The 11,118-nt window shown below is 53.6% G+C and overlaps 3 protein-coding genes across 3 annotated transcripts; 2 read left to right on the top strand and 1 right to left on the bottom strand.

Annotated features, from left to right (window-relative positions):
* Window positions 1–2,307: 2,307 nt before the first annotated feature.
* Window positions 2,308–4,714, bottom strand: PG986_006088 (Phosphatidylinositol 4-kinase lsb6; the record flags this gene model as incomplete). The annotated part of the gene is made up of 2 exons (XM_066842310.1): window positions 2,308–3,217; window positions 3,270–4,714. 2 exons carry the CDS (start codon window positions 4,712–4,714, stop codon window positions 2,308–2,310), a joined length of 2,355 nt encoding a protein of 784 aa, XP_066702172.1.
* A 2,225-nt stretch (window positions 4,715–6,939) lies between these two features.
* On the top strand, window positions 6,940–7,422 carry PG986_006089 (uncharacterized protein; the record flags this gene model as incomplete). The annotated part of the gene is made up of 1 exon (XM_066842311.1): window positions 6,940–7,422. One exon carries the CDS (start codon window positions 6,940–6,942, stop codon window positions 7,420–7,422), a length of 483 nt encoding a protein of 160 aa, XP_066702173.1.
* A 2,209-nt stretch (window positions 7,423–9,631) lies between these two features.
* PG986_006090 (SNF2 family domain-containing protein) lies at window positions 9,632–11,118 on the top strand (the record flags this gene model as incomplete). Its single annotated transcript, XM_066842312.1, has 2 exons — window positions 9,632–10,388; window positions 10,445–11,118. The coding sequence occupies 2 exons, from the start codon at window positions 9,632–9,634 to the stop codon at window positions 11,116–11,118; spliced, it is 1,431 nt and encodes a 476-aa protein (XP_066702174.1).

Raw genomic sequence — 11,118 nt, forward strand, 5'->3', positions numbered from 1 at the left:
GAAGGGAGCGAGAAAGATGACGAAGAAGAAGAAAAATACAGTGCATGAACCGTATACGCATTCGGGTTCTTTTGACGGCGCTACGACTACGCCAGCTGTCTTTGGTTGCCATGAGCCTTATTTGGCCCCTGGTTATTTTCGTTGCCTCCGCGATGGCCCCCCAAGCTACCTGTTGCAGCTACCAGTCTGAGTACGTCCTAACCTGCTAGGAATTCCTAATGCAGCCGCGCCTCAATCATGCACTACATACTGCAGTCCACGTTGCACGACCACTACACTGCACCATGCTGCCCCCTCGTGTCCGCGGCAAAGGACTGCTCGGGTCTGTTAAAATGGCTCAATGGGGGCTAGTCTAGGTGGCTGCTCGGATCTACAAACCGTTCCCTCGGGGGAACGAAAAACACCGCCCGCAAGCCTCGCCGACCTGGTCGACGAGCTAGTTGCTGCAATGGGAGTTCTTGCATGGCTATCTTGCTGAGAGAAAGACCTGTCCAAAAGACCACCATGGTGTCATGCCAACAGATACGCACGCACACCACACATGCAGCCAGGGCCCCCAAGCCTGGCCGCGGCCCAGAGCCGGAGAACAGATCCCGCTCGATGCCCTGTTCTTGCGAGTACTAAGCTCAGTCATCTGCCAGCCGTCCAGTCTTCTTTCCTTTTTGCCGTCACTGTATAGGTGTAATCGTGTCAAATGCTCGGCGGTTGCGCGGGGAAAGAACCACTACCGCGAGACGGGCCAAAGCCGTGCGTGCTTCTTGGCCAGATCTTCTCGCCCCCCAATCTTCCTGGCTGCTGGCATGGGGCTATTCCTCTTCTTCCTTCCCCAGCCTGGCTAGACAAGCAGACTGGAAAAGAAGTGAGCAGTCACGTAACATTCGACCGGACGTTACAACAGTCACAGCAACCAATGATAGCAAGGAGGGAGAGCTACAGCATCGAAGACAGCAAGAAGATGGGGCAGATGATTGGGGAGGAAGACACCAAATAAAACAAACGGCATGTGAGAGAGAGAGAGCGCGAACCGTGACACAACCCCCCCTCCTCCTTGGCCGGCTGGCGAGTTTCGGTGAGAGACGGGCGTTGGATTCGACCATACGTCGGGCCTTGCTCCTTGGGGTCTCTTGGGGGTCGGGACCTCCACCTACCTGGCTACCTAACCCACCGGCCATCGCTTCCCACTTATGGCGTCGGGGAATAATTGGGGGTCGGCGGAGGCAGGCGGTGTTGCGCTGCTTTGACCCCATGGGATGGGTTACAGTACTAAATACACTTACATTTGTATGCACGAGTTAGTTGCTTGATGCGGCCCCCCCCTATTACGCAAGAATGGCGTTACTGCGCGAGAATGAGAACTCCATGCCCTGCTTTCAGCCCACCACGTTTCGAGATACCTTACATCTAGGGACCAATAAACCTGTCTCCCCGCGAGCCAGCCATGTATCTATCCCTTTACCCCCATCGTAGTCCAACTTCTGATCAGGACTGAAGAACTAAGAGTCGTGGAACTCGGCCTACTAGGACGCTAATGCTAAGGGTACTTACTGACCCCGGTCTATATACCTGTATGTGCCTAGTAGAAATCTACAGCGGCTACTGTTGTGGGAATATGGCGAAAACCATATATGGGCACCTCTTCTTGGCGGGTAAAGGTAGTAACCACGATTCAATTCCTTGAATGGGGTTTGACTGATATTCTCCGGGTTCCAAATATATCGATCGTTGGCCAGCCAGTTTTCGCCCTCCACCCCTTTGATCATAGGTTCCTGCGACAAAGCGTCTGCATATATGCCGGTTCGGGTTCTTCCCGAATGCAAAAATGCGGCACATTTAGAGATAGAGGCAGAACACTCCGCCTTCGCGCGATGGTAACAATGGCTTCCTAGCCCAGAAGGAGGACGCTGCCCCGGATGTTACTTGCCGTATTGGCTTTCCCACTTCGTTCACCTACATTATCATCACATCTTTCTTTTCTTGGCTCTCCAAGGAGACATTTTGGGCACAAGATGCTAGTTCCGTCGTCAAAGATCCGAATCCACGGCTCCGGGTAGGCAGTTCCCGTGTCTTTAGGTAGAAGTAATGTATTCATGCAGCCTCGCCTTCTAGTCCCACGCATACCGTACGCCTATGCCCATGCCTATGTTTATACCTGCACATCCCTCCCTCCCCGCCCCTTCCCAAACACCTACCCCCTTGCCTATAATCCAGGTCCTTATTCTGACTTGCTCCCATCGTCACATAATAATCATCATTATGGTGTGCTTACACTGGTAGCTCTTCTCCCATCCAGTGCCAGCTACTAGTCTTCTAGCACCACGTGAACACGGGGTTGCGAGCTTTGACTGTCTCGAGCCGCTCCACGATGACCTTCCGCCGGTTACCCTCGGCCCCCTCGGCCGCGGCAAAGCCCAGGTCGCCCTCCAGGTCGCCGTCCTCGTCGTCCAGGCCCCCGTGGCTGCCGTACATCTGCGTCGCGATGGAATTGCTACTCCGCCGCCCTGCCGCCGTGGCGAAGCTAAAGCGGCGCTCCCGGCGTGGTGAGTACATGTGACCCTGGGTACGGCTCGGGCCGTGGTAACTCGTGTGCGAGGGGGCCATTCGGGAGAACTTGGGACGGGAGGCATTAGATGCCCCGTTCAGCTCGTCAAAGGGATCTGACGCGTTGCCGTTGGGCGGCGAAGTCTCCTCAATGGCGAGTTCTGGCTCCGGAGACAAAGCCCGAGGCGTCGAGAGCTCGAATCGGCCTGGGTTGGGCAGCGGACTGGCAAATCCCAGCAGGTCGTCTGTTTGGTCAGGGGCGGCGGCCGAGGAATTGGCCGCTCCGATGTCTATTTCCTCCTCGATGGCATTCCTCAGCTCCGGCTCGGCTTTGCGACGCATATCTGTGCTTGTAGTACGCATCGGCACTGCTATGGGGACGTCGACTAGATCGTCCCAGACGCACACCTTAACACGGCGCGTGAGTTCCAATGGCCCATGATCAGCCGTTTTCAGGGTCTCGACTACGTTCCAGGCCTGGCCTTTCATGACAGCCATTTGGCGCGAAAACATCTTTTCTTGAAAGTCAGGATCGAGTTGAAACACCTTGCGCAACGCTAGTTGAGTCTCGCTCCACCACGCCGTGGAAGTTAGCAACGGTAGAAAGTGATCTTTTGTTTTCTGAGAGAAAGGTCGGCCAATGAGGTCTACTGGTAGAAAGAGCCAGCCAAACGGGAAACTGTATCAATGTAAGCGAAAGAAGCGTCAAGCATGGTCTGGTAGTAACCCACCTTCGCCAGGCGTCTGGATGCTTCCAGGGCCAAGACAGCGAATTATCTATTGCCCCTATAGAGATCTGGGGATCCTGGTAATTCCGTGGACTCCTAGCCTGCATCGGTTTCTGGGTGTGATAAGCGTCCAGCCCAGGACCTCGAGACTTATTCCGGTCAGCCAAGTTGACAGGCCGCGGCGCTGGCTCGTCGTTGTCTTCGTCAATCTCCAGGTTTAGTTGCGGTGGTTCGGATGCAATGGATACTGCCTGTGTTTCCCAGTCGACTTTGACCATCCAATTGTCAAGACCTCTATCTGTATTCCGCATGATGTAGTCCAATATCACAAGCTTCTCGAGCTCCTCTCGAAATGCTTGTTTTAGACCCTCGGTCCATTGGAAATTGTCAGGGCCTGGGGGAAGTGGCTGCGGTCTGACCTCATCATCGTCGCTCTCGTCATCTACTGCGCGTCTGCTCGAAGGCCGGCAGCTATCAGCCCATCTCCTCCGCTTGTTGCGGTGCGTGTCATTCGCTCGGAGGCCTGACCAATACTGATCAGGCCAAGGATGCTGCTTTAGGAACACATTGGCGTCCTTGAAGCCCTTGAGAAACACCTGGAAACTCCCTGGCTTGGCCGGAAAGGGCTTCTTCTTCCGGTAAAAGTTCCTCCGATCCCAGTAAGGATAGTGGAACGACTTGGAGGAGAGCCAGACCACATCGGTATAAGGGACCATTTGGGTTCGTAGTTGGCAGTCAAGTGTGTATGCGGCCGCCTCGCTAACGTACGAAAGATTCGGAATGAGACAGGCTCGGCCGAAACAGCACGGGAACAAGTTTCGATGTATCCACTTGTTCCATTTTGGATTGCCAGCCGCATACGGCTCCTCGTCCTTGGGCTTGAATACTCCGACAATCTTCCCCTCTGTGTTACGGGCGAAGTAACTTCCAGAGCTGCCTTGAGTAATCATGCTCGGATGCATACCCTGGTCTATTGCCGTCCGAACGCTCTCCACAATGCTCTCAAACTCCTCCTCAGACATGGCAGGCTTATAGGGGTTAGCAGCCAGGGAGCTCGCAGTAAAGGGTCTTATACCATCTGGGGGGTGGAAGACACTGTAATGGATTTCCAGAGACTCCTCCTCTCCCCCTTTGCCTTTGCCTTTCGTCCTTTTAAATTTGGCAGCAATTTCCTCTGCCCATCTCTCCAGCCTAGCATTTATGGCCTTGAGGTCGACGCCAGAGTTACTCCTAGCTCTTTGGGGTCGGTGTCTCTGTTTCGACAACGTCTTCGGGGAGGCCATCCCAGAGTGCGGGCGCGGCTGGGAAATCTGCGCAAATCTCGGCGCCGATTGGGGCTGGAGCGAAGCAAAGCTCTGGCCCAAGGGATCCTCCTCGGAATCATCGCTCAAGTCTTCGGCCTGTGCCAGGCGCTCGTAGCCTGTGGTAGCGGGGCGGTGTCGCGGCATGTTAGGAAGCAATGGGTTTGACTGCTCACGTGGCGCGCGGTCTTCTGTCGATGGTCGTTCGATGGGGGAAGATGGATGGTGGATGTCGGCTGGCTGTCCCTCAGGCTAGGTAGGCCATGTATCTAAATGTCTGGTTTGACGAGCTCCCTAGCTTGAACTAGGCAGCAACTAACGCAAAATCCCTCGAGTAAAGAGAACACGACCCCGATTAGAAATGGCGTACTGAATAGGGAGGAAAAAAAGGTCAATAATAGTACAAATCGAGTGAAGAAGAGATGGCGATGCCTAAGCGCAGCAAGATCCAGGTTGAATTGGTTCGAGGCTTGCTTCACGTCACTCACTCCCGCGGCGGTTGTCGAAGAGAAAGAGTTGCGTTGCGTTGCATTGCAGGCGAGACGGGCGCTAAGCCCTCCAGAGACTAGCTCCAGGCTGTGCCTCCAGATCCACCTGGGCAGTTCGTGGGCGGCCCCTCGGAAGCTGCAGCGTCCGTTCTCCGTGTGGTGGGGGTGGGCCTTCGACATGACATCGGGAATCATGATATCTTCGCTCCTCACTCTACGTGAGTAGATGTCATGAGCCTAAGATCCGCATGCTATTATTATGTACCTCGTGAGTAATGACATAGATAACTGGATGGGTTATCGTCACCACAAATTCAAAAAAAGCTACCTGGCGATGTAGAAACCACGGCTGGTGACTTCTTGAGGTCTCTTCTAGAACAAAAGGAAAAAGTTATAGTGGGCTCCGGTCAGGGGGAATGGAGCCGATGGATGCCACTAGACTCCCACTCCGAACAGGATTTCAAATGCCAACCCACGTACCTATCATTTGCAAAACTCCAGACCAAAGACCAGGTTGAAACATGAATCTTCTGGCCCGGAAAATGCAACCTCATTCCTCTCTACGATCAATGGCAGTTTGATGAACCAACCAATGTGATCATCTTCCGCGACTAAAAGTAGTCACTACTACAGCCAGCCGTACTAACAAAGCTACGAAGCATCTACCCCTAGCCAACGGCACTGCGCTAATGCACTGCCTGCTTTGGTAGCCATGTTCCCCAGACTTACTTAACAGGCCTACCTCTCGTAGCCGCTAGCGTGCGGCGTGATGTGTGATGCGCTGACCTGTTGATTGTCGACAGCGTCATTTCGTCAAAGCGACAGATGATGTCGCGATTTGCGAGCGGATCTCTTCCGTTGTCATTGCCACTTGTCAATGCCGCCCAACTTTAATCGGCCTTGTGCCTCTGGACTGTCGTAGTGGTAGGTCGTAATCGATTCCGATGCTTGAGCTGTAGATTTCGAGCCAGACCAGGCCTATCACCAGGCCCTAGTCGGAACACCCTCCCAGACTTCTTATCGTTGGACTTTGCACATATGGATGGCTTTCCGGTTTCCAAGCACCCTGGACACCCCAACAATGCCCCTAGCGGGCTACTACAGTCTACCCCGCCAAAACACCACACACCAGTAGTATGCATCTAGCGAGGACCAGCCTTGGCGTGGAAGCCTCCGTACGACTGACGGACCACTCATCCGCAATGGAGACGACTGTGATCCGACTTGCTGCTCGCAAGTTTTGTGTGTTTGGGCGCATTTACACTTCCTTAGGCCCTGGGGCTAAGCCGCCAAAGTTATGGGGACCCAATATAACCTTTACGTCAGGTGCTTCCCATCGTATCATGTTCGTCTATTCAATTGGCACGCTCCCCCTCGATGTCTCGAGATCTCCAGGAGAACGGCGGGCTCGCGGGGGATCTCTTCCAGCTGCCGCAACTGCCTTTTGGCACTGATATGGAATGGTTTCGTAGATCTTTCGTCGTGGTAGTTCCCCTTTCAAGCCAATGGGGCGTTTGCACTCCTGATCCGAGCTTCCACGTTAAGTCCCCTTTTAGCCTCCCTGGCCACTTATCCCTGGAGCACATCCCTCGACTTCATATTTGAGGCCTTCTTCCTTCTCTTGAAACTCACGAGCAAGACTCAAGCCCACCTGTACCATGACTTGTATTACCACTACCTTTTAATATCAAAGCACCCGATTATACTCTCTTCTTTCCCGTTTGCCTTTACAGAGCTACGCACGACTGCCTGCCAATCTACCCGAGTAAAACCGGTCTACTTACGGAAGCAATACGAGAACGCCTGCTTGGAGAACCCGAAAGCCAAACTCGCTGCGGCTTCCCACATCCAAGCTCTATCCTACTGCGCATCTTGCCGCTCGCAATGACGACCGAGTCAGTGACCACCGATATCATGGCAGACATCATGCTGTCCGCCTTTTCCTCGCCTGAACCGGACAACCAGAGAGGACGAAAGAGACGCCGAAGCCCCCCGCCATATATCAAGATCACTACCACCCACAGCCCGTCGGGAGAATCTGCCACCTTTCGGGGTCGTTCCCGTCGCCGCTCTATCTCTCGTCTTGATAATTCAAGGGCCGCGTCGCGGCTGCGCAGCGGCTCCCTCTCGCCCACACGGAAAAGACTGCTGAAGGTGCTGCAGCTGAATCGTCACCGGAGCCAGAGCCCGTCCAGGTCTCGCTCGCGCAACAACGAAGAGGCGTCCAAGCGCAGGAGACAGCGAACGAAAAGTAGAAGTCGAGAACACCTGCAGCGAGCAAAGGGTTCAGAGCAACCCTCCCTGCTTTGCCAGGAAATTATCATACTGAGCGAGGGCCTCTCGGTGGCTGAAAAACAGCATGGCTGACATGTAAGCGTTTTTGACGCGTGGGATTCTTGCACGACTGGTACAAGACTCTGCCACGGGTGTCATTGGTAAAAGCGCCGGAGACAGCACCCTGAAGGTGACGACTTGTTCATCGCCCCCAGATTGAGAGTCAGCTGAGTTGAGTCATCGTCAGGGTCGTATGAGTGTGTGCAGGAGTAGGGGTGGGCCACGCAGCAGTCCGTGGAAAAACAATAATAACAACACGGATATTGTAACACTTTGGGGGGGGAATTTGTCATTGTTGATCTATCGATTATTGGACGCACCAAGAAGGAAGCCATTGATGTTCAGGGTTTGACTTTATTACAGTGTTATTTCTGAGACGGCATCGGCAAGGGGACATATGGCGGGCCGGAAGCAGCTTGGGCATCCGCCGCTGCAAGTTTCAAGAGTTTCTTGCTTCTTTCGGTCCCAGTCACAATCGAAGCGTGAAGAACGAGTCCACCAGGGAGAAGAAGGCTAGAAAAACAAAATTGCACACCTATGCTGAGGGTATTTGGTATAATGATCCCCGTATAGCTCATGTCATGGACCTTGCTTTGCGGAGTATTTGGCTCAATATCAAGTAAGCAGCCGGAGTTTACTTTACGCACCTCTATGTAGCCAACGCCATGTATTAAGTAAGTACTTAACATATGCATACTTGAGCAATAATCTTACCGATGCCGGCCTGTACCTATCAATTGCCTGTCTGGACATAGCCAGCGTGACAACCCGCAACCCGACGCTCTCTCTCTCTTCCTCCTTGCTGCCTGCCACCCACCCCCAGAAAAGATGTAACATTTTACATGATGTATTGGAATGGGTCCCGGCCTGTGTAATGGCCCAGTCAGTAGAGGGGCACGTGGTCACACGGGCTAACGATTTTGGCGATAGCCTATCTGTAATATGTGGAGTTTGCAGGTCGTCCTAGGTCATGCGACAAATAGATTCTGCATCCGAGCAAGCATCGAAAAGAGTGCCGATAGGACAGGCAAGGGACAAGAATAGTCAGCCGCACATATCGCAACTCTGCTGTTGGGCAAAGCTCACCTAGGCAGCCACCCAGCGCACCCACTCCTTGGGAGCTGTCGTTTACTTAGTATCGTGGTTAGGTACCAACACTACAGCAGGAAATGGTTTCATATTCGTAATGTGTAACCAACCGTCACAACTTTGACTGCACCTAACCTTAGATTCACCATTGCACGCCCTACTTTCATTCAATGAATCCACGGCGACGCAAGTGCTTAAATGTTCATTTGAGCAAATCCCTCACATGGCTGTTGCTTGCTTCCTATCTACCATACATACATTGATACATTGGTACATCCATACACAAACACAACAATCCATCGCCATCAATACTTACCTGGATACATTCCACCACACCCAAACCCCCCCCATCACCATCCCATCAGCAGGGAGCGGGTCGATGGAAGTGGAAGCCGTTCGCCTAATCAGAACGGGCAGCCTATCATCAGCGCTCTCCGATCAGTGGGGTTCAGCGCTAGTCCAAGGCACTTCAGCACTGCATCGCACTGGAACTGTTGGAACTGCAGACTGGGTTGGGTACGTACCCGGATGCGCCATCAATCACATCCATTATTTGATTGATCTGAACATGGTGCAGATGATCATCTGAAGTGGGAAGCTAGGTTGTCGAAGGCATCAAGCTTGAAATCCAAATATCCCCATCCCCATACCTGAACACCAGCCCTTGTGACAAACCTGCATTCTCCCGTCTGGCCGTCGCCAACACCGCCGCGCCCTCTGCCCCCGCTGTGCGAGGCCCAACATTTCTATTCTCTGCACTTCACTCCTTCACTCTCGTCCGTCTTCTCTCCTTCCATCGCCGTCTTTCTTACCTCTGCACCGACCAAGCCTTTGATCCGACCCGGTTGTGGCTGCCCCGCGGTCCTCGAAATCCCATCTCTATTCTTACCTGCGGCTCTCATTCTTCGGGCACAAAGAGGAACGTTCTTGCTTGCACCCACTTCGACTCACCAGGCTCCCAGTACACAGTCCAAACAATTACATACTTACACCTACCTGCGTTTGCGTACCGGACCGTACACCTACTGACCCGGATTTTCACGCACGCGCGATGAAGACCTCGGACTAGGATCACATATCCTGTCGGCGAGTCTGCAGATACTATCTGCGTCATTGATTGCCGAACCCTTCTGAGCGCTTCGGATCTGATAACATGGCACCCAACGGTTACATCACTGGTAACAGTCAGTCCGACCCTCCCCCTCCCGCGCACACCATGCCCCCGCCTGGTTGCAAAAGAGCTCGGAGCGAGGAAGTCCTTGCGCCCCAAGAGCTTCAGACAGAGAGTGCTCTACACAAGCCCTCTTTCTACGACGACATTTACACACATAAACCCTCGCTCTACGGTGATACTTACATTTCACTTCACAAAGACACTTCTACCCAAAACGGCCTGCCGATCCCATCGGCACTGTCAAGCAACCATGGCGCACCCTCCTTTGATCCTAACATGCTTCTGAACCCCCGCGCGGCACTCACGACGACTTCGCGCACGAATAACGTCAGTGGCCGATCCACGCCTGCAAACCTCCCAGGCCGATCCAGCGGTCCGACACCACTCGAATTTCAGTTCTCAAGCCCGAACGACGGCTATGCTTCAAATGCGAGCACGCCGCCTTCCTTCGCCTACAATGGGGGCTTCGACATTAGCCATACCCCTTCACCTGTGAATGGATTTGGCAGCATGATTGAGCGCATGAACCATGTCCAAGACCGAAGCGCAGCACCGCATCCGAAGCGCCGTAGGGTGGAGACTATCGATCTCGACGACAGCGCAGACGAGAAGGTTCCCAGTACTTTTGGCAATGGAGGTGCTGGAATGATGGGTCAATATGTTAAGGACAAGAAAGAGGAAGCCGCCAACAGCCCATCGATGTCGCGCGCCGATACAGTTGATCTGACTGAAGGTGGTAAGCTAATATAACTCCTTGGTGTTCTCTATGGTCGGTGCTAACTGAGTTCGCAGGTGATGACGACGCAAACGAGGCCAAGGCGATTGAGGACGCACAAAGACAGGAGATTTGCTATGGCATGATACAAGGCGCCAAGATTAACTGTCACAGCGTCCCCAGCCCCAAGCCTGAGCACAAGTCTCTCCAACACGGCTGGTGGCCCACTGTCAAGATTGTTTTAAACCGCAAACTTGGTGATGTTACTAACGTTATCAATGCCAAGGACTACACCCGCAATATTGTAGGGACGTTGGACCCTCAGACAGCGTTGGGCCTCTCGCCCTTGTTAGATTCCGCTCGACTACAGCTCAGAACTGACAGCCGGATTCCCACGCGGAAGATGGAGGGCGAGCGAGTTGGCGACCCGATTTCTAAGGCCTACAACCTCGACTTGGTGCTATATGGCCCTCGGCGATCTGCCAAAGCCGTCGGCAGACATTTGTCCCAGAAACAACTCTGGTTGCGCAACCCAACACGCCTGGATAGCGGGGTAAAGTACGAAAACCCGCAAAGCCTTCAAGGCATCCGGCCTCAGCCTATTATCCGAGATCGGGAGGGTGCTCTGGCGGCGCCAGTACCTCAAACGGTGCGAACCGTTGAGGAGATTCGTAATGAGGTGATGGGAGTTTTCGATTCGCTTACGCGAAGCGAAGACCTCCCCAGATGGAGCCAGACTCCAGAATCGTGA

The sequence above is a fragment of the Apiospora aurea genome, assembly GCF_038362705.1.
Source record: "Apiospora aurea strain CBS 24483 chromosome Unknown utg000004l_segment0_segment0, whole genome shotgun sequence".
Taxonomy (NCBI): Eukaryota; Fungi; Ascomycota; class Sordariomycetes; order Amphisphaeriales; family Apiosporaceae; genus Apiospora; species Apiospora aurea.